A 27,383-nucleotide genomic window follows, 5' to 3' on the forward strand; every position below is an offset into this window, starting at 1 on the left:
AGCCGGAGAGGAGAGCGTGTGGCAGTGTGCGCCGGCGGCGGTTCCCAGTTGCGTTGGTGACAACAGGCCCTAAGATGTTCAAAAAGACACTTAAAACCTTCCTTTTTGCTAAAAAACTTGAGACCCTAAAAACTTGAGACCCTAAAAACAACTCCAGTGCAGTAAAAAGGCATTCTACATTGCTAGACAATGAATTCCACTCTGCTTTTAAGATCACATCTAGAGCCACATTCTTATTATGTAAATCTAACTTGTTTTGTTTTTATTGTGAATGTTCTTACTGTGCACCAACTTGAGCTGAACGGTAGAGAGTGGGTCAAAAGTGTTTTTAAACAAGTAAAATAAAAATAAATAAGAGTGATGCAATTTTGAAGGTCTGTGTTTTCTTCCAGATTGATTTTCTTAGAAAGATCATTTATAACATAGAGAAAGGGCAACTGAAGAGGCAGTTCCCATTTTCCCAAGTTAAAAGCACCGAAGACAATGAAGGCTTGCGCTTCACGGTTTCGTTTCATGGACATTCAGATTATGAGCTGGAAGCAGCTTCTCTTGGAGAAAAAGAACAGGTGAGACCTCCCAAGGCCACCGTGAAACAACCCCCGTTTCACAGGTCAAAGGCTCAGCCTGAGTCTCAGATACAAATGCGGAATAAAAAGCACTGTTTGTCTTTCAGAACTGCTTTAGGCCCTCTAGTGAAGAGCACCAGCACCAGCACGTGTTAAAAATGGGCACAAATGCATGGTTTTAACGCACTTTAATGAATAGGCCTCCAAGTCTGACAGGCTTGGATAGACGCGATGCAAAAGAAATCTATTTACTAAAGTGCGTTAAAAATGTGCATTAATGCCGTATCTTTAATGCAGTATTTGCTAAGGGGTGTAAAGACTTTAGGAAGTTGCTGTATTCTTGCTGTCAGTAACACATCGGGGCTGCTAGCCATAGCAATGCAACCCCAGTGAGTAAAACACCTACTGTGGCCTGACGACAGCCTCTTAAGAACTGGAGAAGGGACTTTGAGGCCAAAATTCCCTCTCCAACCCCCTTAAAGAAGCAAATGGGACTCCAAGCCCTGACGTGACCCATCCCCCGCCATTGCACCACCCCCACCTGCCCCATCTAATGCCAGCCTAAGTTTATACGGGCAGAAGATCCTTGCCTATTTGCTCTGAGGCATTAAATAGTAGGGATGTGAATCGTTTTTTGACGATTTAAAATATCGTCCCATATATTTTAAATCGTCAAAAATCGTTAGGGCCACGATACAATACCAATTCCCCCGATTTATCGTTAAAAAATCGTAAATCGGGGGAAGGGGGAGGGCAGGAAAACCGGCACACTAAAACCCCCTAAAACCCACCCCCGACCCTTTAAATTAAATCCCCCACCCTCCCGAACCCCCCCCCCAAATGCTTTAAATTACCTGGGGATCCAGCGGTGGTCCAGAACGGCGGCGGTCCGGAACGGCCCCCTCAATTGAATCCTGTTGTCTTCAGCCGGCGCCATTTTGCAAAATGGCCGCCGCAAAATGGCGGCGGCCATAGACCAAAACGATTCGACGCAGGAGGTCGTTCCGGACCCCCGCTGGACTTTTGGCAAGTCTTGTGGGGGTCAGGAGGCCCCCCCAAGCTGGCCAAAAGTTCCTGGGAGTCCAGCGGGGTTCCGGGAGCGATTTCTTGCCGCGAATCGTTTTCCGTACGGAAAATGGCGCCGGCAGGAGATCGACTGCAGGAGGTCATTCAGCGGGGGTTCCGGACCGCCGCTGAACGACCTCCTGCAGTCGATCTCCTGCCGGCGCCATTTTCCGTACGGAAAACGATTTGCGGCAAGAAATCGCTCCCGGAACCCCGCTGGACTCCCAGGAACTTTTGGCCAGCTTGGGGGGGCCTCCTGACCCCCACAAGACTTGCCAAAAGTCCAGCGGGGGTCCGGAACGACCTCCTGCGTCGAATCGTTTTGGTCTATGGCCGCCGCCATTTTGCGGCGGCCATTTTGCAAAATGGCGCCGGCTGAAGACAACAGGATTCAATTGAGGGGGCCGTTCCGGACCGCCGCCGTTCTGGACCACCGCTGGATCCCCAGGTAATTTAAAGCATTTGGGGGGGGGGGTTCGGGAGGGTGGGGGATTTAATTTAAAGGGTCGGGGGTGGGTTTTAGGGGGTTTTAGTGTGCCGGCTCACGATTTTAACGATTTTCACGATAGTTTACACACCCAAACGGCAACAATACGATTCCGTCCCCCTCCCAGCCGAAATCAATCGTTAAGACGATCGAGGACACGATTCACATCTCTATTAAATAGTGGGGCAGAGGAGAGCCTCCAGCCAGCCAGTGCTGCTTGACGCCTCTGTTCGAGCAGGACAGAGCAAGAGCTCTCTCGCCCCATGGCTTTGGCCGGCATTAGATGAACTAAGCAGGAGTAAGTGTGCCTTAGTACAGGGGAGGAGTGGTGGTGGGGTCGTCAGGGCTCAGCGTCCCTTCATTTGCTCAGGGGAGGAGGATAAGGAGCTGTAAGCTGGGACATCAGCAGGCACATTAGCCTGCCCATGCCTTTCACCCAAAATCTACTTCACCTCTTGAGGTGTAGTTAACTTCTGGTGTCAGCCCAGTGGGTTGCTACAAGTCACTGGCTTAGTGTGATTTGTGGTAAACCATTCCAGTATTAATGAGCTGGTTTGCATACAGCTCGTTCAAATTTTTCAGCATTAGGGGTTTTCTTTGTGTACGTTAATGATAACACAAACCTGTGCATTTCTATGTTTGTACATTACTGCTGCTTTATCATGTATGAGATACCACAACTTGAGCGCTGAACATATGTTAAGGCATTAATGTAGTTTAATAAATAGGTCCCGCTGTGACACACTAATTCACTCTGACTGCCTGATTGATATAATCTATTTGTATGTAAAAAACGAGCCTTGGTTTTCTCTGTCTCCAGTAGAGGATACTTGCTGTTTGTTATTTAAATATAGTCACAAAGAGATGAAAGATCACCGAGGTACTCAGTCTTCTGTCATGGGGAATGATATTCGAAAGGTCTGCTTTGAACAGGGATCTCCGGAGAGTTCAGGTCAGATCGGAATGGATAAACCCAACCTTGTACAAAGTGAAAAATACAATAGAAGCGCCTTGTGACATGCTCTAGTTGAAAATGCAAGATGCTCTGGACCTAATTTCTAAAGGATTTCTCCCATTCTGTGTTTGTGGGAGCAATCCTCTGTAAACCAGGCCCTATGATTGTAAAAAAAAAAAAAAAAGGATTGAGCAGTTTGAGTGGCTGAACCCCTACTGGCTACTCTGTACCCTTATTCCTTCCCAATGTATTCATTCCTGTGACTGGAGACATGTAAGCCTTTTGAATTACAATGGTATATCCTTTGGACAGATTTGTAAATGTTGTGATCTGGGAGCAACAGTAATATCTATCCCAATCAAATAGCTGCTTTTTGTTTAGCATCGTATGGGATCTAATCACCACACCCCCCCGAAAAAAAAAATTGCTCCGCTGGGCAGTAACTCGACAGATAAACCCGATTCCTAATGTCGGCTTTGCCCTGGAAATGCAAGGGCAGCACCGCATAAATCACGTCGCCTCGAGGACTCACAGCAGTGCGCCGTGCATTCCAGATCGCAGCGGCGGCAGAAGGAGGAGTGCACGCGCAGACTTATCTTCCCAGGCTGGCAAAAAAAAAAAAAAAAGAAGAAGCTTCTCTAGAGAGATAATTGCTAGAAACTGGAAGGCTGACCTGGAAGAGCAGCTTATAATTATGCCTGTCATTCCTCGGCAGGGTTTGCAAATGTTTCAGGATAGAATTGATTCTGGTTTCTGTTACAGTGCAGCAGGAATAGGAGAACGGCTCCCTTGCAATCTCGCTGTCATTTGTGGAGGAACTTCTAGGCTGGGGAGGAAGCTGAAACTTTATAGACGGAAAGGCCAAGTATTCAACCTGACAGGAAGAGTCCAAAATCCCAAAATTTCAATTTCAGTGGGCAGAATGGACCCCTAAAATTTTCCAATTTTTTTTCAACCAAATTGGGTGATATTGTATGTTTTGTTTTTTTTTTGGATAAGATAGCGAATCAGAATCTGAAATCGGATTTGAGATTTTTCATTACACTAGATGTATTTCAAAAATAGGTGTCAACAGCCAGTCAGCCTAAAATGTTTAACTCTGTTATAGATACAATAAGAGAAAACAGCTAACTCTTCTGCCACCTTGAGCTATACCAAAGAAAGGAGAAAGAGGGAAACAAACGGAAACAAGAGCGCTCCACAGATAATACAATCAGAAATCCCTTGGAAAAATGCAGACGTGAATGTTTTTGGAAAAATTGCTCCATTCTTTCTCTCTGGGCCTAGAGATGGGATCCCCTGGCTTCATGCACTTTCTCCCCCCTCCTGTGGGGATGTGGTCCCCACGCTCAGTTTCTGCCTTGAGGACTCGGTCGTTGACCCTGCCCTGGCTATGTGATAGAAGCAGCTGGGTGTCGGCTATTCTTAAGGCAGCGGCCATTGCACAGATCCTTAGCTTCGAGAGTTTTTCTTTCTCACTCTTTTTTTTTTTTTTCTTAAAAACACTATTTTACAAAACTATGGTTTATACTTTTCCCATAATCACATCAGTTGTCTTGTATAGGGCACCATGTTCTCATAAACAGAGCGAGTTAGTCAGCAGTTGGATACCCACAAGCATTGGTGTAGGTAAAATTTGTATAAAGTTTCATGTCTTCCCACTCTGTGCTTCCCTTGGCCTGGGGAGGGCACGTTTGATTCTGTGCTTATACTTCCTCTCTCCTCCTTGATGCTGGAGAAGGGGGGGGGGGGTCCTCCCTTTTTGTGTGCTTCTTTCAACCAAGGAACAGCTGCTCTGCCCTGTGCTCACTGCGTCTCTCCTCTGCTGGTCCGGGGGAGAGAATCCCCGGTTCCTCTTCTGGGGACCAGGGGAAGGGGATCGTCTGTCCTGCGCTGGTCACATGACAGAGGAGACGGCCTGTCATGTGACCAGCGCAGCCAACGTCGGCCATCTTTTAGATCAGCCACTGTAAAAGCTTCCCCACACAACTTTTCTCAACAAAATTACACCGTTTACATTTTCTGCAGACATCTCAGCCATATATGTTAGTGTCTTCGCAGATTTTCAAGAAACACAGAGTGACCTTGCTTGCTAGGAGGGTGGAAAAAGTATTCTAGTATTCCCTTTTGTTGAGAAGTAAACAATCTTAAATTTCACTCCAAACATAAGGAGCGACAGTATGTAGTATCTCTATCTGCCTCTCTTTAAAGCAGCTTGAACAAAAGGGAATCACTTCACATAGTCACTATTAGGAGTACCTTCAGCTTTGAGGAGGACTTTTTGTTTGTTTGTTTGTTTTTTTACTTTCAGTATCTCCTAAAATAAGATAATGGCATTAACTTGTAAAGCTTGCCAGTTTCACGGTCACTTTTTAACTCTCCGTACTTGAAAATGAAAATATTTAGTTTGAATGCATATAAAAATTTTTCTTTCAAAATTGAAACTGTAATAGAATAACAGTCTATTCAGTAATGATTTTTTTTTTTACTTATAATACCAATGCATTATTTCTCAAATGCAATAATGAAATGAGCTCTCTTGAAGCCTGTAGATCCTTCAGCCAGTTTTATTTGGACTCCAACCCTCATGCACTTGGACGTCCATATTCAAAAGGGTTTATGAGGGTAAACTGGACTACTGCAACTCCCTCCTTCTAGGCCTACCAGCATGCACCACAAAACCACTTCAGATGGTCCTTAATGCCTCAGCAAGAATCCTCTCAAATGCCAAAAAAAGAGATCATATTACCCCAATCCTTCTTCATCTCCACTGGCTCCCGATTAAATTCAGGATCCAATTCAAATCCTTAATGATGATACATAAAGCTTTGCACAACATCGCACCGCTCAAGTTAACATTCCAAATTCAACTACACACATCTACAAAACCGACCAGAAGCGCTTATCAAAACAGACTAACCACCCAACCGGCTAAATCCTCGCTGAGGAAACGCGCTCTATCCACAGCGGGCCCTTCACTCTGGAACTCGCTTCCTCCAGACCTTCGCCTTGAACCATGCCACGCTACATTCAAAAAGAAACTTAAGACTTGGTTATTCAAACAAGCATTCCCGTAGAACCAAGAGCAGGAAGAAAATCAGTCACATATTTTCCGATTACCCCAGCATATTTCACATAACCTTGCTATTTAACCATGTTATTTTTCTCATTAACCCTCATGTTATTTTACCAACTGCTATTGTATTTTATTTATTGTCATTTTTTATTGCCATTTTTCATTGATATTTATTGTTGTTTATTTATTAATTATTTATTAATTGTTATTGCATTTATTTTCATCTATTAATTGTTATTTATTAATTGTTAGCATTGTTATATATATATTTTTTTTTTCTGTTTCTTGGATTAACTATGTTCATTGTAAACCGCTAACTTGAAGCGATAGTTACTGTTCATTGTAAACCGGGGTGATATGTATATTATACAGGAACCTTCGGTTTATAAATCCGTAAATAAATAAATAAATAAATAAACTCAGCTTTAACCCACATAAATCTTGACCTTCAAAAACATCCCCCCTTCTGTCTGGGTAACGTTATCTGGATATTCAGCAGAACACTTATCTGGATAAATTCAGCTGAATGTCTGATAATCTTTCCCGCTGGGCGGGTGTTTATTATGCGTCTCTTAGTCCTTGAGTTTCTTATTGATAGGGGACTACAGATCCCAGAAGGTTAGGAAAGCAAACAGAGAGAGGAGGACCCTGACAGGGCTGAGTAAGGCTGTCCTGAATGAGTTGGATGACCCTACTCACATTTTCAGTCCAACTTCCTGGACACCCAACACGGGACTGGGTCTTGAAATTATTCGTTAACTGCAAATTCAGATTTGACCGTCACATGTTCTAATGCTTTTGTTCATTTAAATGTTTGCAATTCCTTTGGGAAAAGGCTGAATATTAAATATTATTATTAATAATAATAATAATAATAATTTTCAGAGCAGTCGTCATTTGCCATGCTCTGTACATCTTCATTTTCATTCTTTTCACAGCTGTTGGTCTTTCAGATCATTGAAAATGTGTAATCTGATGATTTGTCACAGCACCGGGAACAGAAAGCCATGAACTTGTGCTTTTAACACAAAGCATCAGATTGTCCATATGATTAGATCACCTTACACTTCCTTGTTATTAAACCCCCTCAAGAAAGGGATGTGTCTCTGCTTTTGAAAACTTCTGCACTTATTTCCTTTCTCTTGTCCCTGGTGGAAATTTAAGGAGTGCTTCTACTTGCTTTGCAAGGTCAGCTCATTACAAACACTGTGAGCTTTGTAACATAGTAGCACGGCAAATGTGGGCAAATGCAAACCTGTCCCACTCCCAGAAGCCCTAAGACCTGCCTTCCACACATTTCCCCTGCATTTTTCACCTAGAAAAGTGGGAGATGGGTGAATGGCTGCAGACTACGTGTGGTGGACTCTTTTCAGGTCGCGATGCCCCTGGGCCAACTTTACATTTAAAAATGATGCATTTATAATAACAGATTTTACATGAGAAAGGCCATTCATTCTCTTCTGAAGTAAAAATCGCAACATGTATATTATTTTTACCTGCACTGCTTCCTTGGAAAAGGACCATTGCTGGTTGGCAAGAGTAGCAATAGGGGTGGGATAGAAACCACCTCATTTACAGAGGAGAGCGAGTGAAACTAGGGATGAGATGGTGGCTTCCCCCCTCCCACACACCGGTCAAACCATTGAAAGGGCCGGGGGGGGGGGGGGGGGGGGGCGGGGAGGGGGGTGTCCCCTTTGGGTCTGACCCTTTTGTTCACTTGAAATGCTGCAGGAGGGGGAAAGCAGGGGAAAGAGCTAGATTATGAAAGTTTTAATGAAAAATTCTATGCTAATGATATGCAAAAATAAACCTGTGTAGAACAGCTCATTACCTGTCAGTGCGTAGAAAAATAACACCTGTGCGTGTGCCCAGGAGCGAACACAGACCCATTAATACAGAAAACAGAACTACGTCTTCAAGAGATGTAGGTAGGTTCTTGCAATAACATCTGCGTTAGCGCACTAATCTTAATGTTAGTAAGTGAATGCAAAACTCATTTGCACATCATTAAAATGGGCTGTTAGGGCACATTAATTAATGCAAGTTAATTAACACATTAATGACAGATGTAAATGCATTTTAGTACATTGGCCTCAAGATTTGAAGGCAGAAATAAATGTCATTTTCTCAAAATATTGAACTTGAGTTTATGAATCTCTTTTCTTTGAATTATCTAGATTATGGCTCTTCTGGACAAAATTATACAGAACACCCCTAAAGCTGTAATTTCCTTTGCTAGAAGACCTCCTCCGATGCATGTCATACGTGAAGGCTTGTTGGATTTACAGAAGGATCATGAATCAGATAAATTGCGGTATGAGAAATTCATATTATATGCTAATTATTTGTAATGGCTTTATAATTATTATTTAATGAGCACTTAGCCTATTTTTCACTGAATAGCTAATTTATATGGTTGCAAGGTATGTGGCTCCAGAAAACATTGCATTTTAAGTTTGATCTCATGTAGGTTAGGTTCTTTACTTATGGCTTCTATGGTTCTTTTCCCCAGTTGTAAAAATTGTTTCGCCCTCTTGTACCACAACACAGGTATTTTTCTGTGTATAAATTAGCTATACATTTAACCATGCATATTTCTGTTTTATTTCTTTTTTTTTTTTTTTTGTTAGATTTGCTTGACCAACTCAAATCCTCTTGCAGACCCCTGGGTTAAGTGACATATTTAGGGTCTCACAGTGGGGCCGATGTAATAAAACACGCATGCACAACCACCTCATCTGGATGCGTGATGGTATATTTTAAGTAGCTGCCTTGTTAAAAGGGATGTGCTGGGGGAAATTGTGCATCCCTAGCGCTGAGCATGGTGCGCCCAGGGGAGCAGTGGCTGGGCGGCCATTAGGAAAATGGGCACTCAATACGAGCATCCGTTTTCTGGCTCTACAGTTTGGCTAGTGAGAGAAGCTGGCGCATTGACATTGATGTCCTGTATTTCTGCCATATAATTCCAATTATTTTATAATTCCTTGGTATAATTATCTTAGTATCACCCTATAATTCCAGTGGATTATCTTAGTCTTTTAGTATCCACTGCATTGTTTTAGTATCACAAGCAGGAGGAACAAAAAAGGGAACAAGACTCGTGGTTGATTTATCACCAGCTCCGGGGCTGGCGTTAAATTTGCCGCATTATAACAGGTGTGTTAGCCGAGCAGCGATTTTCTTCAACGGGAGGTAATAGCTAATAGCCTCATCTACGTGGTATTTACATGTGTTGAGCACTATTTAGCTACAGGTGAGTTTGGACACGCGTTTTGGATCCACTAATCCCCTTATTGCATCGGATGTTAGTCTAGCGTGAGCAAAACACACATCCAAGTGCACCCTGAGCTGTGCGCTAGGCTGAGCGCAATGTATTGCATCAGCCTGAGTGAGTGGCGAATAAGGGAATTATTGAGTTATGGCACCCGAGTTTATAGCTGTCTCTTCTTTGCTAAACTGCCAGCCAAATCACTGTACAATTTAAAAGTGATATGCACAATGTGTAATATTTTTAGGCTAATTAAGCTCTTTCTGTGGGGGAGGAATTTCAGTTGTGACACCAGAAATAACACCATTACTCTTTCGATAATGCTCTTAAAACGTTACAACAGGACTGTTAAATGTTTCATCTGAAAGACAGCAGCCTCTGTAGCGCCGAGAACTTCGACGTCATGCTGGGTCACTGGGTCAGTACCAGCTCTGGAGAAAGAATGCCCGAGCCTACCCTCAGGATCTTGAGTTACACGGAGGTCTCTCTTCGGTTCTCCAAGCCCCAAAGCTGCTTTGCTTCTGAGATCTTACAGCAGGGAAGGGGAAACCTCCTGTCCTCAAGGGCCACAAACCAGTTGGTTTTCAAGATACCCCTAATGAATATGCATGAGAGAGTTCTTGCTTGCATGCTACAATTGTAAGGAGAGTTATAATATACATATTCATTAAGGATATCCTGAAACCCTGGCTGGTTTGCAGCCTCCGAAGACTGGAGGTTCCCCATCCTACAGAATCAGAGTCCAGAGAACTACGAGCACAGGCAGGGATGTGCAAAAATCTTCTAAAATGAAGCCAAAACGTAGAAAAACTGCAGGATTTGCCCCTTGTAATTATTTATAGCCACACCTTGCTTAATTTTTCATCCTAACCTCAAAGGCACATATTGTAAATAACCAATTAATTTTGCACTATTGTACATGAGAACGCCCAGCAGTTCTGTTTCACCATTCGTTCTGTGCAGATTTATTATGCTTTGCATGAAAGATTTGGCTTATACCTTACAGCAAACATTTTCACGAAAAAGCAATCAATGTCAAATTCTAGCAAAATTATTGCAGCATGAGAAATTTAGCTTTTACACCTCCTTGGCATCAGAAATGCCAGGTGCTATTACCTTACTGTCTGCTAGGAGGAAAAGCGAAAGACGTCAGTGAATGATGGACAGACAGGGTAGAATATCAACTTATTTGAGTACATTTTCAAAGTAATTATGCCTGTAATCATGTACTTGCTATTTTATAAGCATTGAAAATATACATGTATTTTTGGTTTCCAATGCACATTTACCTGCGCAAAAAAGGGGCAATCTAGGGGCATTCCAGAGTGAGGCCAAGAGTTACGTGTGGAAATTGCTATTTTATAAGAGATTTATATGAATATATTAGGCAACTTATTCACATAATTTTACACCTGATAATTATATAGAGCAATTGATATCAGACTCATCTGTTGTCTGCTATTTTTCGGTGGGAGGTCTGGGTGAACTGGGGCAGTTCAGCGTGAAGGACTAGGAGGGACTTGGTGAACTGGAGATAGACTGGGTGAACTGATGGAGGTATTGGAAAACTCATGATTTCAAGTACATATACATATCTTAAAATATACCTACTTCTCCATGTAAATTAAGGTGTCATGCATGCATGTATATATAGAAACATAGAAATGACGGCAGAAGAAGACCAAATGGCCCATCCAGTCTGCCCAGCAAGCTTTCATACTTATTTTTCTCATACTTATCTGTTACTCTGACTGCTGAGGTCAGGGCCCTTATTGGTAACTTTTTGGTTCTAATTTCCTTCCACCCCCACCATTGATGTAGAGAGCAGTGCTGGAGCTGCATCAAAGTGAAGTTTCAAGCCTAATTGGTTAGGGGTAGTAACCGCTGCAATAAGCAAGCTACTCCCACGCCTATTTGTTTACTCAGGCTGTGCAATTTAGTCCTTGTTGGTTGTTGTCTGAATATAAATCCTCTTTTCTTCATTCCCTTTTTTAAAAAATGGTTTTTGCATATAAAATATACATGTGCATTTTTATCAAATAGGTAGCGAGCGTGCATGCTTTCAATGCATTGCAAATATTCATGCGTACTGAAGCATACGTTGCACACTTTCCGAGCTGAACTGTGCTGTAGTTTATGAACTGTGCAGCAGCCCGCAGGCACAGTTTATAAAATACTGGAATAAATCTCCTGCATGCCCACTTATTTATTTATTTTATTTAGTCGTAGATTCCACATCTTCCATAAAATTTGTCCAGTGCAAATTGAATAAAACAAATTCATAAATAATACATAGGACTCTGATAAAACCATAAAGCATCAAAAATATAGATCAACACTTAGAATTAAATAAATAAAATTAAAAGCATTAGTAAGTAAATAGGTTTGAAAGTTATCCTTATTACATGTAAAAGATAAAACTGAGTTGTTAGTGTATCTAATTTTCTTGCGTACTACTAATGTAAGATCAGCATTAGTTGATCTGTCAGGACATTAATGTAAGAGGGCTACCTGTGGGTCAGTTTCTTCAATGAAATTGCTCTACAGAGTGCAATAATAAAGCTTACTATAAGATTTGAAGTTGCTTTTCCTGGAAACAAGATATAATATTTGATATTGAGTTAGATAAAAAGAAAACAAATCAAACCTCCCATGATCTGTTATTAGGAAAGCAATAAACTCCAAACAGACAGAAAGTGTAGCTTTATCAGTGGTGGTGTACTTCAAGCAAGGCCATTTTGAGCATTTGGAGATGGAATTGGTGTGTCTTTTTAAAAGATTCTGCATGAAGATATTTGCTATCAGAAATCCAGGGTTAAGTTACAGACAGTCTAGAAATTGTAAAAGATGTTCTTGTAGATAGCATCTTCAAAACCTCTTTGAGAATAAGGAACACTTGATTGTGCAATTTACAGCAAAGTTTTCTGAACTGGAAAACAGAATGGACAGATGATCAGGAAGAGGTGAAAGAAGGCAGAGAGTAGGGATGTGGAGAGAAAACACAGAAGGTGGGAAAGGGGATGGACAAGGCATAGGGTAAGGAGGGGGACAGAGAGGGAGTGTTTGCTGTTATACAGTGCCTAGTTCAGGGGCAGTTCTATAATGAGGCAGGGTGAGGCAGCTGCCTCAGACTGGGAGAGGCAAAAAGTGCATCCAAAAGCACTCCTGTGGCGGTCACCTCACCATGCCAGAGCAGGGCTGCGACAGAGCCTATCCTGCTGTGAACCGATGATTGAAGGCTCAGTTGGGCTGTGGCAGAGCCCATTCTACCGCAGCCCAAGCATGCGAGCCCTGGTGGGGGCCACAGCGGAGCCCATCCCATTGCAACTTGAAGATGCAAGACCTGGTGGGGCTTCAGTGAGGGCATGGGGGAACCCATCTTGCTGTGGCATGAATGTCCCTTCCACTGCAACCCAAAAATTTAAGGCCTGGAGGGACCATGGCGGAGCCCAACCCACCACAACCTCAAGATGTGAGGCCCAAAGAGAGGAGCTATAGGCTGCTGTGGACCCTATCCCTCAGTGGCTGAATAAGAGAGGGGTAGGTCCTAAGAGAATGTGTGTGTGTGTAAGAGAGAGTGAAAGCCTGTGTGTGTATTGTGAGAGAGCCTGTATGCATGGTGTATGTGTATGTGAGAGAGCCTGTGTGCATATATATGTGTATATATGTGTGTGTGTGTGTGTGTGTGTGTGTGTGTGTGTAAGAGGGTGTGAGTGAATGCCTTCATGCATAAATATGTGTATGTGAGATATGTGCATATCTATGTGTGTGCGTGTGTGTGTGAAAGAGAGAGAGAGGGTGTGAGTGAGTGCCTGTGCTGTGTGTGTGTGTGTGTGAGAGAGCCTTTATGCATGGATGTATGTGGGTGTATAAGGAAGAGAGAGTATGAGTGTGTGTTTGTGTGAGAGAGAAGGCCCTTGTGCCTGTTTGTGCGTTTGTGTGTGTGAGAGAGAGACGTAAAGGGTGTGAGTACCTGCATGCATGCATGTCTGAGAGAGAGCCTACGTGCCTGTGAATGGGAGGTGTGAGTGAGTGCCCATGTGCATATGAGTGTGTGTGTGAGAGACTCCCCTCCCATTGTTCCTCCCGATGATTTGACCTGTGCTGTGCCTTGGGGGAGTGCCATCTCATTCTTTGCCTCCGACATCAGATTGCCTGGCCTAGTAAATCATTTGCAGCAGGAGACACAAGCAGGGAAGTTTGTGATGAGAGAGTTTATTTAGTTTAGCAGTACACATGATAAATGTGGGAAGATATATGTAGCTTGCACCTGCAAATAAAATCAGAAATTGCATATACGACATTAATTACAAATGAGCCACATAACTGGCTTGATGTTTTTGATCTCATTGTAGATGATTTGGTTAAGAAGGCCTTCTGAGGAGATGATTGGTTAAAGGTCCTTTTGCAAAAGGAAACGTAATAGATTTTTAGATTTAATTTGCTGCCACTATCTAAGCTTAATAGTATGATGTATCTTGTCCCGTTTATATGACTTGATTTTGTCAGTCTGTGCATTCGCCTGTCAATGGATTTTGGTTAATTGTATTTTCTGCTTATTGATTAATGACAGCATTGCTTGACTTGGATTCCTAGAGGGAGCAGCAGCAAAAAAATCACACTGGGATCCTACATTTTGCCTTTTGTAGGGTAGGGAGATGCATTTGTTTTCAAACAAAATGAAAAATGTAATGAAAAACTTATTTCATTAAGTCAGAAAACAAAATAAAAAAAACCCTCTCTGCTGAAATTCGTAGTGTTTTTTTTAAGTTTCTTTCATTTGCAAATGAATGCCCCCCCCAGCTTTTCTTATTATTAAACTATTGACCATTCCCTCTCCCGGGCCTTTGCATCACATTCCACCCCCAGATGCCACATACCCCATCCATGGGGGTCCCAGTAGTTGAAATGGGGCAGAAGCAATCCACAGATGCTCCTGCCTTGTGCTGGGTCCATTTTCAAAATGGCGCCGGCCAGCTCTGAGGCAAGTGCCATTTATTTGTACAGGCACAGAGCATGCAACCGTGCAACAAACTGGACACCACGGGGTGGGAGCAACTGGGGAGCATTTCTGCCCTATTTCAACTACTGGGACCCCATGGATGAGTTGAATGGCGTCTGGGGAGGGTGGGAGAGAAGGAGAAGGCTGGGGGTGGGGGGCAGAATTAACTTTTGGTTTTTTATTCCTTTCCACTATGCTGTATATTTTATGTCTAATAAACTAAATGAAATGAAATAAATATCAAATGAAATAAAAAACGAGTTAAAGAAATGAAGCGGAAAAAACTGAAATGAAACAATTTTTTTTATGTACCCCCCTTATTCCAGGGTTGTAGGCTCAGCTGCATTCTTTTATTTTAAGATTAAAAGTCTGAGTTTTACATTCCATCACTGCAGTTTATTTTATTTTATTTTTTTTAGTGCATTCCTCGTTTTGTTCTGCATTGGCAATAGGTGAGATAGCTCCATGTCATAAGGCATAGGGTGTGTACCAGTCCTAGGCTATGGATGTACAGCCCTGCTTTATATTTTCTGGAAAATTGGACTTGTAAGCCCATAGAGGTAATGGAGTAGAACCCAGACCAGCTCAGCCTGTCCCTCACCACATGGGTACCCTCAGAGCACTTTTCATTAATAACCTGTAGAAAGCATCCTGTTAGTAAAGATGTGATTTATGAGACAATATCATAACTTGGGCACCCTTGTATACCTCTGCCAGCTTATAATAACCACAGATTATCAAGACTGCAGCTTTATTAGCATTAATTTATGACAATACAAGGATCTCAATTTTCAAAACTGTCTGTGGTACTCAATTTGTGTGCGTTAAGTGGGCCCGTGGAGATTTGTGCCAGCATTTCAAACCTACGTGATAGGAGGCTCACAGTTGATAAAATATCATGTTATTTCTGCCCCTAAAGAACACTCCCTCTACCCATTTAAAAAAAAAAAAAAAATACATGCATATATTTTAGACATGAAATAGTTGTAAAAATGTCCATGTAACAGCTCTGAATTAAATGCAGAGGCAGGTATATTGTAATGTATGTGCGTACATCATTCTGAAAATTATTTGCTTGTCGATACCTCCCCCAGTCCGCTCAGACCTCCCCACCCAAAAACTGCACACAAACGACAAACCTGATTAGATTGCACGTGTCAGTTGGTAAGCGTAAAAATTGTTCGGACAAGTTTGGCGGTGTATGCGGGGTACATCTCTTGCAGTATAGAAACTTGCATGCCCTGGAATGCCCCTGGCCCGCCCCATGTTAAAATTTACACGTGATATTGCAAGTACATGCACACTAGTGAAGCTTCTCAAATATCACATCCGTGCACACCTGCAGCTTACGTGCGCACGTGCAATTTTTATGCGTGCAATCCTGGCATCATTCTTTGAAAATTCCCTCCATAATTTATAACTTGCCTCAGCTCCTTTCTTACTAACATGCAGAGCAACCCACCTGCGACAGGCCAAACATGAAGAAATGCCCCGCCCCCTTGCCCCAGCAATGTTGCTACCTGGCATAAACAAACCAGATATTCTTCACCAAACTCACCAAGCTACTGCTCTGAACAGCTTGGTCCTTCTTATTCACAGGCTCTTCATGCACTGCATTCTGCCCTGAGGCCCCACCCACTCTGGTATCCAAACCGTCTCATTTATTTATCCTTCCCACTTAATACCGCTCAGACCTTTTGCATGTGAACATTTCCAGCCTTCTTGCAAAAACTTGCCTGCAGTTGGCTTATCACTTGCAAACTCTACTCATAGGCATTCCACCTCAACAAATCTTCTCCAAAACCACACCGGGAGGGAAGGATTCTGGGAGTGGAACTGTCCACTTTCACTGCTCCATTCCTCCTCCTCTCCTTCTAAGCTCCACCCCCTTCAGGACCTTTTCCATTTACAAATTCCCTCCTTTTTTCAATCTCGCACATTTTTTTTTTTTTTTTTAAACTCCCACCTTCTCATTTAACTGCTGACCCTGCCTAACATCACATCCCCTGGTAGGGTTTCCCAGCCAGTGAGCATGGCACGCCTGTGTGCCTCCCGACTCGATCAGGTGTGGCCCGGAAACGTCACCGCTGGCTGAGGCTCAAATTCACACCAGCACCTGGCGGCAGCAAGAGACGCCAGCAGTGGCTTCTTCAAGGAGCAGGAGCACCTTCCTGAGAACCGGTGTAATCATGCATGCTCCTTCTTCCTAGCCATAGCCTGAGCCCTGGAGGGTGGTGATTAATGGGCAGCATTAGCTGGGTCCTGCTTTGTGCAGGACGCCTATTGTACTCTGCACCTTCTCCTTTTCCCCACCTCCTGATCCTCTTCCTTTGAGTCCTTCCAGCGTCCGCCTTATCCCCAGGCCGACTGAGACAGGGAGAGTGTGCACTGAGCAATGGAAGCACTGGCAGCCAAGACAACTAACGGAGCTGGTCGCCTGCCTCCCCCCACCGACTTCTCCCTTCTCTTGCACATGTACCAAGAAAGAGCCCATCCATCGTTATCGCCTCATGCCTTATCTCCACCCCCTCTCCCTTTCTTTTTAAAATTTTGGAAGAGAGACTGGTGGGGCTTTCAGTGCTTTGCTTGGCTCTTCATTTGTCCGTACGCGTCCTCTCCATGTCGACGCTGCCTGCCCCGTGGAGGCTCGGGTTTGAAGAGGTTGGGAAGCAGATCCCTTTCTCTTAGCTTTTCACTGACTTATCCGTTAATATTCCCTTCTTACGCCATCTTCCCTTATTGTTTTCAGTGGTGGCAGGGTACCTCAGCCGGATCCTGCAATGGTCACACCTTCCACCCCTCTTCTGCCATGATATACACTATAACAGGGTTTACAGATAATGAACTAAAATGGGGAAAATGAAAAATGCCTGAGTGTTTTTATTTCTTGCAGTAAACAGGCCCCTGATTTAAGCAGACTGAAAGGTTGCACAGCTCTGAGCTTATTTAAGCTTGCTGTTGTCTTAGTTTGTCCTTCCGACCTACTGACTCAATAACTCTGAGCATTTATTCTGCTTCCTTGCTGACTTGTTAGATGTAATCAGCTTCCAGACATCAATTATTTACTGTGATGACGCTTTCTGGGAACATGCTGAATCATTAAACCTCACCCTTAAGCTTGTCTTTCCCTATGTAAAAGCTTTCTGAGGTGGAGCACTTGTCACTTGCTTCTCCTCTGCATTACTGTCCTGTAACTTTGCCATGGCATATTTGCATGTGTCTTATGTAATGAAATGGGAACTCTTTAAACTGTGGTATCTTAAGAAACAATTGTTAATTTAGAAAAGAAGAGGTCTTCAGAGAATGAAAAATGTGTATTGCATTTAGAGTTATAAAGCTAGAAGAATGGATGTAGTGTAATAAGCCATCTACCTCTACAGACCTGATATTTAGGGTCACATTGTTAAGGGTTTTGTTGGAATCTGTGGGGCAGATTTTAAAAGGTTTACGTGCGTAAAGGCTCCTGCGCGAGCCGAGCCTATTTTGCATAGGCCCGTCGTCGCGAGCAAAGCCCCGGGACGCGCGTATGTCCAGGGGCTTTGTGAAAGGGGCATGGCGTGGGCGGGACCGAGGCCTCCGGCACAGTGGCCATGCCAGGAGATCGCGGGCCGGCAGGCATAACTTACAAAATAAAGGTGGGGGGGATTTAGGTAGGGCTGGGGGGCGGGTTAGATAGGGGAAGAGAGGGGAAGGTGGGGCCAAAGGAAAGTTCCCTCCGAGGTCGCTCCGATTTTGGCGTGGCCTCGGAGGGAACGGGGAAAGCCATTGGGGCTCCCCTAGGGCTTGGTGCGTGCAAAGTGCACAAGTGTGCGCCCCCTTGCGCGCACTGACCCCGGATTTCATAACATGCGTGTGTCTGCGTGCGCATGTTATAAAAGCGGGCGTACATTTGTGCGCTCCGGGTAGTGCACCCAAATGTACCCCGCGCGCGTATGTTTAAAAATCCGGCCCTGTGCGCATAATATAAGGCATACATAGTGGATTTTCAGTCATCTGAAAGTATGGCATTCATTTCTCAATGTACATACTTTATCTCATTAAAAAGAAGGATTCCTGAGGGGAGGGGAGTACCCATGGGCTTACGTTAAAGCAAGTGCAAAGTACATGCCTGACAGCATGCGTGGTGATTTCACAATTAAATCACTAGAGGTGTGCAGACCACAAATCATGTCATCTTGTTTCATTTAGGGGATGGAAGGTGGTTCTGGCTGTATTTTATTTCATTGGGAGGATTTTTTTTTCATTTATTTTGTTGTGTTTATTCATTTTGGGAAATAGCACACCTTATTTCCAGAAAGTGCACTCTGTTTGCAATTAGTGCACAATAATTGGAAACAGTGAATAACCCAAGAATTTTCAGTGCCACAAGAAATTCGTTTTGTTTAAACCGAACTGAATTGAAAAAGGCTTTTTTGCAGTTTGTTGATTTGTTATTTGCACATTCCTGCAATTGCCCGCGCATATTTGCCTTCCCCCTGACCTAATCCCAACCACTTTTACTCACAGTAAAATGTGTGTGTCTGTGTGTGTGTATTCAAACCACATTTACCCGTTTAAAAACTCAATTTTTGCTCTTCCCAGGATGCCCATATTTTTGAAGATACTGAAAATGTACTTTTTATGGGACAAACGAGTATTTGTATTCCCATTTCGATCCAATGCCACCCAGTAAAATTATCCATACCATGCAATGCTCTGTTTTTCTCCTTATTTTGTAGGAAAACGTCTCTTGATGAAGCCAGCACAGTATAATCACCCTTTGTGGGATTAAGCTCCACCTGCTGTTTCCTTGTTTCAGGCAATTTTAGGGGTTGCACAGCTTGGCTGTAAATATCGGCCACCTATGAAATTGACAGCGCCACGTACAGCTCCTGAAAACTGATTGGAATGGGTTAGCGAACGATTGCTAAAAAAAATGTATGCCCCACCCCCTCCAAAAAAGAATGTTTTATATTTCAGATTATTCACAGAGTAATCCCTTTTTGTCAAAACACGACTCATTTCTCATAGGACAGTTGTGAGCCTAATTTTTTAAAAAATGTGTTTGCTATTCTTCTTTGGCATCCCATGGGCATTAAAATGTATTTATTTATAAAACCTCACATTCCGCTTTTTCAACAATGTTCTTGAAATGGGAGAGAACCATTCATCAATCAAGCCACATATCTTCAGACTTGTGTGTTACTGGAAGACCTTGCCAGATATGAATACATCAATATTTGCATTGCTGTTTGTATTTAAACAGTGATTCGCAGAGCTATATTATGACTTCAAAATCAATTTTCATTACTTAAACTGGCGCACCTCTGCTCTCCCACTGCTATATGATCCAGCGGTTACAGAGAAGGAGAAAGCACAGAGGGAGAAGACAATTTCACCTTTGTTTCATTTTCACAATTTTATTTTTTTTTCTGCGAAGATTTGCTAGATTGGAAAGATACAGTTTGCTTAACAACTCGTGTTCAATTAAGTAAGAATTCACTGTTGGAAGAGTACTTAAAAATGCATTAAGTTATAAAGAATTGTACTGCATTAGTTAGAAAACTTTACAGCTAAACTGAACAAGAAACATAGCAGATGTTGGCAGATAAGGACCATTTGGTCCACCCAGTCTGTTCAGCTGCCTCTGCTACTTTAGCTTAAGATCTCTCTCAGCTGTCGACTTTACAAGTTTAACAATCCCTAGAGTCCTGTGACTATCGTCCTTCCTTACCTTTATCCCATCCACTGCATCTGGAATACATTCCAGCTCTCAGCCGTACAAGCTTGACCTTCTGCAGGCGATCGCTGCTTGTCCTTTTGCCCTTTATCAGCCTGCAGGAGCATCCTAATAAATTTGCCACCTCCACCTGACCTTATTGGGGATTTTCCCAAAGCCTTGCTGCCCTTTCAGGGTATCTATCTTGCCTTCTTTTCTTGGGAGCTTCCTTTTTGGCCTTTTGCTCTTTCAGATAATTGAGAGTGAGGGTTTCCGCAACTAGTCTAACGCCTTGGGTCCATCCCGCCATTTCTCTTAATTATTAACACTCCCACACCTGCCCTTGCCATTGACCTCTGAAATTCTGTCATGGCTTTGGTTACTATGAACAAGGGAAGCCAGGGTTCAAATCCCGCTCCCGCTCCTTGTGACCTTGGGCAGGTCACGTTACCCTCCGCTGCCTCAGTTACAAAGTTAAAGGCGGATTTTAAAAGCCCGGCCTGCGCAAAAAATTAGGGGGTGCCTGGACAAGTCCGGCTTACACGCTCTGACTCTGACAATTGGGGGTGAATAGCTAATAGCCTCAACAACAAGCATTTGCATGTGATGAGCGCTCTTAGGGCTGGACTTTAAAAGCTCTACGCGTGTAAATTGCCTTACGCACGCCAGGTGTTAGCACCGCCGGCCGCGGCACGCCGCGACCGGGACCGGGTGTCGTGGCCACCGGCCGCGGCGGACCGCGACTGAGGCCGGGCCGGCGGGTGCGTAGGAAATAGCTTACCCGGGACGCCGGGTAGTGTCTAGGGTTCCTGCGGGAGCAGGCAGCCCCTTCCTTCTTTCTGGCGGCCGCCGCCATTGCTGGGATCGGCGGCGTGGCTCCGCGGCGATCCGGCTCCTCCTCCTCCTCTGCTCCTAGGAGCCACGCGCGCGTGGCTGATGGGTATTCTTAAAGGAGCCATGACAGGAAGTGTCATGGCTCCCCCTGAGACTCCTCCCCTGGCTTCCTGTACTTAAGGCAAGGGCTGAGCATTCAGTCCTTGCCTTGGTATTGAGGTTCCTGCCTGAGTGTGTTCCTGGTTCTTCGTTCTTCGTCCCGTTCTGCTCCCCTGCTCCGTGGACTGATTCTTGGCTGCTGACTTCTGGACTGGTGGACGTGTCTTCTCCTGGCTTGATCCTGGTACGGCGTTGGACCCTTCTCCTGCTTAGACCCTGGACTGGACTCGGACCCCGCCTGTGTATCGAACCTCGGACCGGCTTTGGACTCTTCTACGACTCCGTCCTCAGACTGCTACGACCTGCTGGAGGCGCCAGCCATCTGGAACCCACGACCTGCAGGAGGCGCCTGCATCCAAACCTTTCTACAGTCTTCAGAAGAGTCTCCTAAGTCCCAGCGGCCGGACCCCTACAGGCTCCTCCTGGGGGGGTTGCGTGCTTCCAGGGTGAAGCCTTCTATCAAGCCTCTCCAGTCCGAGTGGCCTCGCCCTTCGACGGTAGTTATCTGCCTCGAAACAGGGGTCCACTTTCATAACACCAGGCCTATTTTATAAAGGCCCGGCAATGCGTGTAGAGCCCTGGGATGCGTCTAAGTCCCGGGGCTTTATTAAAGGGGCAGTCCGGGGGTGGGGGCGGGGCAGTGCGGTCCAGGGGCGGGGCCAGAGGCCTCCAACACAGCGGCCATTTGCCGCTGTCTTGGAGAATGGCATGCCGGCAGGTTGCCGGCGTGTGCAACCTGCGCCTGCCTCCAGGCAGGCACAAAAGGTATGATAAAAATTGAGGGGGGGGGGGGGTTTAGAGTAGGGCTGGGGGGGAAGGTTAGGGGAAGGGGTGGAAAGCTTAGGTTAGGGGGAATGGAAATTCCCTCTTAGGCCGCTCCAATTTTGGAGCGGCCTGGGAGGGAACGGGGGAAGGCAGCGCGGCTCGGCACGCGCAAGGTGCACAATTGTGCACCCCCTTGCATGCGCATGTTATAAAATCAGGCGTGCAAGTGTGCGAGCCAGGTACGTGAGCACATGTACGCCCGCGCGCAGGTCTTAAAATATACCCCTTAGTTTTGCTGGGGGGGGGAGGGTTGGATGCACATTTTGGACGTGTTAATCAGCTTATAGCATAAGGGGCTGTGGACGCACGCCCAAATCGCGCGTCCAACCGCGGGTTAAACGCTGTTTTGCATCAGCCCCCATTGGTGTTTAAAAATTGCTCCATTTTTCTTCCTGTATACATATTTATTAATAGGAGTTTTATATAACTCTGTACTCAGGGCACCTTAGAATAGGAGAGGAAGCAAAGTACACGGGGACATAAAAATGTTTGAAAAAAAAATCAGGTGCTGGAAAAGCAGGGAGATTGTGCAGGGCCAATAGGAATAAAGGAGCTTTTGGTTTCATTCTGAATCTATCTTGGGGTGGGGTTGGATATCTTGCCCCTCCCCCAAAGTTGCTGTGGAAAGGATAGGAAGGTTCTTAGTTCCAATAGCGGAGCACTGCCTTTTTTCCCCCCATGGGCTCAGCCAGAACACTCCTAGCGCACTCGTAGATTCACCATTCTTTGGGGCCGATGTAATAAGACTGGCGGCAAAACAGGCACTAGTTTGATCACCGCGCACGGCTGAAGTTGCCGCTTCCGCTGGATGTAAAAAAAAAAAAAAAAAATTATGCAAATGATTTGCGCGCAGAAATTCGTGCATGTACGGAAAAATGCGCGTACCTAAGCACAGTAAGGGCCTATGTAATAAGCGGCCGCATCCGAGCTCAAAACCCGCGCCGATAATCCATGCATAAAAGCGAGTGAGAGAACGGGTCTCCCTATTAAGTGAAAGTATGAAGCTGGAAAGTATTTTTAATATTTCCAATAACTGTGCTGCAGAAAACATGGCAAATATTTTCATGGATGCTAATTCACATTGGATTAGCAGTGAGATTGATACTCAGTTGGGAACCAATCTGGATGCTCAGCTGCCAACACTCAGGCACCCAGAAAGGAGCCTAGCAAATGTTGCCTCGAAGGCACTGAGCTAGGTGCTTAGTTGGTTGTGAATCTATATGACTGGGCACCCAGAAAAGCGCCTAGCTAAGCTGACCACTTGGACGCCGAGATAGGCGCTCAGCTAGGTGGTTTACAGGACGCTCGGACACTGACATAGGCCCCCTGAGTTGGTCCTGATACTTAACTCGTGCCCTGACCATGGCGGTAAAAAACCCGCATTAAAAAACCTGCACTAGCATTAGCACGGCTCCCTGCATTGCATATGATTAGCTAATTGCCTCCTTTGCATGCCACTAGCATGCATTCAGGCAGGAAAAACTGCAGGTCTGTAAGCGCGTTTGTACACACTTTTTCCCCCCGCGCACAAAACCCTTATTACATCCCCGTATAGGGCTTTGCGTGGGGAAAATGCGCATACAAATGAGCGTAAATGCACGTACAAACCCACGGCAGCTTCAGCGCATCTCATTATATCGGCCCCTAAGTGAATTTCACCGATTTCTCGTGGTAACACCTGCTTGCCAGAAGCAATGCCGGCTACACAGGGGCTGCCGGCTCAACTTTATCATTCCCTCCTTCTCTTTCCTAAGACAAACTCACAGGGCTGTTTGGTTAAATGGGGGCGGGGGGGGGGGGTGGACGTCTGCCTCGCCGCGGCCCCACCGAGCGCCAAGGTCTGCAGTTCAAGAGAGAATCTCCTCTGGTCTCATCGCGGACGGTTGCCTCTGCGGTGTGGGCAGCGGGAGAGGCGTGCGTGGTCTGAGCGCGGTTGCCATGGAGTGGGCGAGCTGCCTCCCCCCGATGAATGCAGGTCAGCTCTGCACGTTTTGTGTTCCTGGGCCCCGGGTAGGAAAGTCCATGCCAAGAGCTGCACTGCATGGGTCGCAGGAAATAAAATGATGGGCGAACCAAAAAAAAAAAAAGTCTCTGAATAACCAGGCTCAGCGTTTCTTACCTTGTGTTATAATGTAAGCGGCTTTTCTCCCTGGGAATACAGTTCTGCTGCTGGATGCCTTTCAAGAGCTGCTCTGTGTTTCCAGGACCCTTCTCCTTTTGAGGAGCACCTTAAAAATGTTTATTTATGTATCTATTACGATTTGAAGCTCCAGGGAGGAAGATTCAGAACCAATGTCAGGAAGTATTTCTTCACGGAGAGGGTGGTGGATGCCTGGAATGCCCTTCCGGAGGAAGTGGTGAAGACCAGAACTGTGAAGGACTTCAAAGGGGCGTGGGATAAACACTGTGGATCCATAAAGTCAAGAGGCCGCCAATGAAGAGTGGGTGACTCGCCAGAATGATGGCTACTGCCTGGAGACAATACCCTTAGTCAATAAACATACACATGGTTACTGTGACTCCAACATCACTCTAAGATTCAACAGCATGAGGAAATGTGGAAAAAAGGATTTGCACTCACAATGACGGGAGTAGCTGGCTTGTTACGGCGGTTACTACCCCAAACCAAATATCCAGATTACTACCTCCACCTTCCTCTATTCCTGATGCCTTTCAACTAGCTTGATCACTCCATTCTTATACTTCACTTTCAATGCATATCCAGCATAGTTCTCTGCTTCAACAGCAGGGGAAAAGAAAAACTGTTACTTCACACATCCAGCAGAGCTCTCTGCTTAAACGGCAGGGGAGAAGAAAAAAGGGTTCGCACTCACAAAGCGGGGAGTAGCTGGCTTGTTACGGCGGTTACTACCCCAAACCAAATGTACCTGATACTTCACTCTCGACGCATATCCAGCATGGCTCTCTACTTCAACGGCATCGGAGAAAGACTGATACATCACGAATTTCCAGCATAGCTCTCTGCTTCAACGGCAGGGGAAAAGAAAAACTGATACTTCACGCATATCCAGCATAACTTCAACGGCAGGGGAGAAGAAAAAAGGATTCACACTCACAAAGCGGGGAGTAGCTGGCTTGTCACGGCGGTTACTACCCCAAACCAAATGTGCCTGATACTTCACTTTCGATGCATATCCAGCATAGCTCTCTGCTTCAACAGCAGGGGAGAAGATAAACAACCAATAAGGGCTGTATAACATAATCTGGGTAAAAACAAATAAGCATGGGTGTAGCTTGCTTATTGCGGCGGTTACTACTCCTACTACCTCTAACTAATCAAGCTAGATATTTCACTTGGATGCAGCTCCTCCACCGCTCTCTACATTAATGGCGGGGGTGGAAGGGAATTAGAACCAAGAGCTAAGAGAAACAGATAAGTATGGGAGAAGAAATGAGGGAAGCTTGCTGGGCAGACTGGATGGGCCATTTGGTCTTCTTCTGCCGTCATTTCTATGTTTCTATGTTTCTATGTTTCTATATTTATTATTTTTATATACCGACATGCGATCTGGGATATCACATCCTCTGCCTTAGTATGTTTTGCTTCTTTCTCTCCTTCCCCGCTCCTTCCTTCTCTTGTTGTCTCTCCTTTCCTCCGTGGGACGAGTTGCAGCCCCTCCTCCTCCTGTGGCCATTAAGGGGAGAGGGGGGGGGGGGGTAGCAGTAGCCACACTTCTGCAGTACTGCATGCACTGCTTCTGGCCTGCCTGAAATTGCCAGTCCCCCAGTCTAGTGCCGTGGAGTGAAAAAGCTGCTTTCTGCAAACTGCGCATTCAGAATAGGGAACATCTTGGACCTTCATAGATAAAAGGTACCTATTAAACTTTTCTCAGACTGTCCCGTTGAATTTGAGAGGAAGTTTGGAATATTTGTAGAAGAATAAAAGAATTGCCATACTGGGTCAGACCAACAGTGGCCAATCCAGGTCACAAGTACCTGGCAAGTACCCAAAGATTAAATAGATCCCATGCTACTAACGTCCAGGGATAAGTACTGGCTTTCCTCAAGTCTATCTAGTTAATTACAGTTTATGAACTTCTTCTCCAGGGGCTTGTCCAAATCTTTTTTTAAACCCAGCTACGCTATCTGCCCTTACCACATCCTTCGGCAATAATTTCAAGAGCTTAATTGTTTACTGAGTGAAAAATAATTTTCTCCAATTTGTTTTTAATGTGCTACTTACTAACTTCATGGAGTGTCCCTTAGTTTTTGTATTTTTTGAAAGAGTAAATAACCGATTCACATTTACCTGTTCTATGCCACTCATGATTTATAGACCTATATGAATCCACCTCTGTCATCTCTTCTCCAAGCTGAACAGCCCTAACATTTTTAGCCTTTCCTCAAGGGGAGCTGTTCCATATCCTTTATCATTCTGGTCGCCCTTCTCTGTACCTATTCCATTTCTATATGTTTTTTTGAGATGCGGCAACCAGAATTGTACACTGTACTCTAGGTACGGTCTCACCATGGAGCGATTCAGAGGTAATATGATATTCTCCATTTTATTCTCCATTCCTTTCCTAATAATTCCTAGCATTCTGTTTGCTTTTCTGACTGCCACCGCACATTCAGCTGAGGATTTCAAAGGATTGTCCACTATGACACCCAGATCTTTTTCCTGGGTGGTAACTCCTAATATGGAACTACAGTTTTGATTACTTTTCCCCATGTGCATCACTTTACACTTGACCACATTAAATTTCATCTGCCCAGTTTCCCAATTTTGTGTCATCTGCAAATTTGATCATCCCACTTATTGTACCCTTTTCCAGATCATTTATAAATATACAAGCCGTTGAGCCTGTTAAAAAGGGCGAGATGTTTGCGCATTTACGGCACGTTGGTCAGCGCTCTCTCGTCCGTGCATGCGCAGCACGTCGGTCAGAGCTGCTCTCTTCTGCGCAATTGGGGAACGTCGGTCAGAGCTCAAATATACATATTGATTGAAACGCACTAGTCCAAGTACAGATCCCCGAGGCACTCCACTGTTTACCCTTTTCCACTGAGAAAACAGACCATTTAATCCTACTCTCCGTTTCCCATCTTTTAACCAGTTTGCAATCCACAGTAGGACATCGCCTCCTATCCCATCACTTTTTATTTGTAACCCCATCCCCAGGTGCTGGCTGTACACTGATGGGGCCATAAAAGTGTGATGGACCCTCCAGTTGTGTCACCAGTAGGACCTGATTGAGCCCTTTGTTCAGCTAGAGAGAGAGAGAATGGGTTAGAGTGAAGGGAAGATGCATTCAAATACAGCCCCTCCTTCTGCAGGGTCTGGAATGGGCAGCCGACTTGAAACAATATATATCCGAGCCCTTGCTACAGCTTGGGGGGCAGTCCAGTTAGGTTATCACACAGTGCAGAGGTGTCAGGAGTTTATCGTTTTGTTGCTCTCAGGCCCAGTCTGTAAAGGCAGGCTAG

General features: G+C 44.8%; 1 protein-coding gene across 1 annotated transcript in view; it reads left to right on the top strand.

Annotated features, from left to right (window-relative positions):
* LOC115098097 (disheveled-associated activator of morphogenesis 2-like) overlaps window positions 1-27,383 on the top strand; it is a 102,098-nt gene that overhangs the window by 38,300 nt on the left and 36,415 nt on the right. Inside the window, exons 4-5 of the mRNA XM_029614413.1 lie at window positions 393-566; window positions 8,327-8,463. Coding sequence (XP_029470273.1) covers window positions 393-566; window positions 8,327-8,463 — 311 coding nt within the window. The remainder of the gene's footprint in view (window positions 1-392; window positions 567-8,326; window positions 8,464-27,383) is intronic.

Source organism: Rhinatrema bivittatum, chromosome 8 (assembly GCF_901001135.1).
Source record: "Rhinatrema bivittatum chromosome 8, aRhiBiv1.1, whole genome shotgun sequence".
Classification (NCBI taxonomy): domain Eukaryota; kingdom Metazoa; phylum Chordata; class Amphibia; order Gymnophiona; family Rhinatrematidae; genus Rhinatrema; species Rhinatrema bivittatum.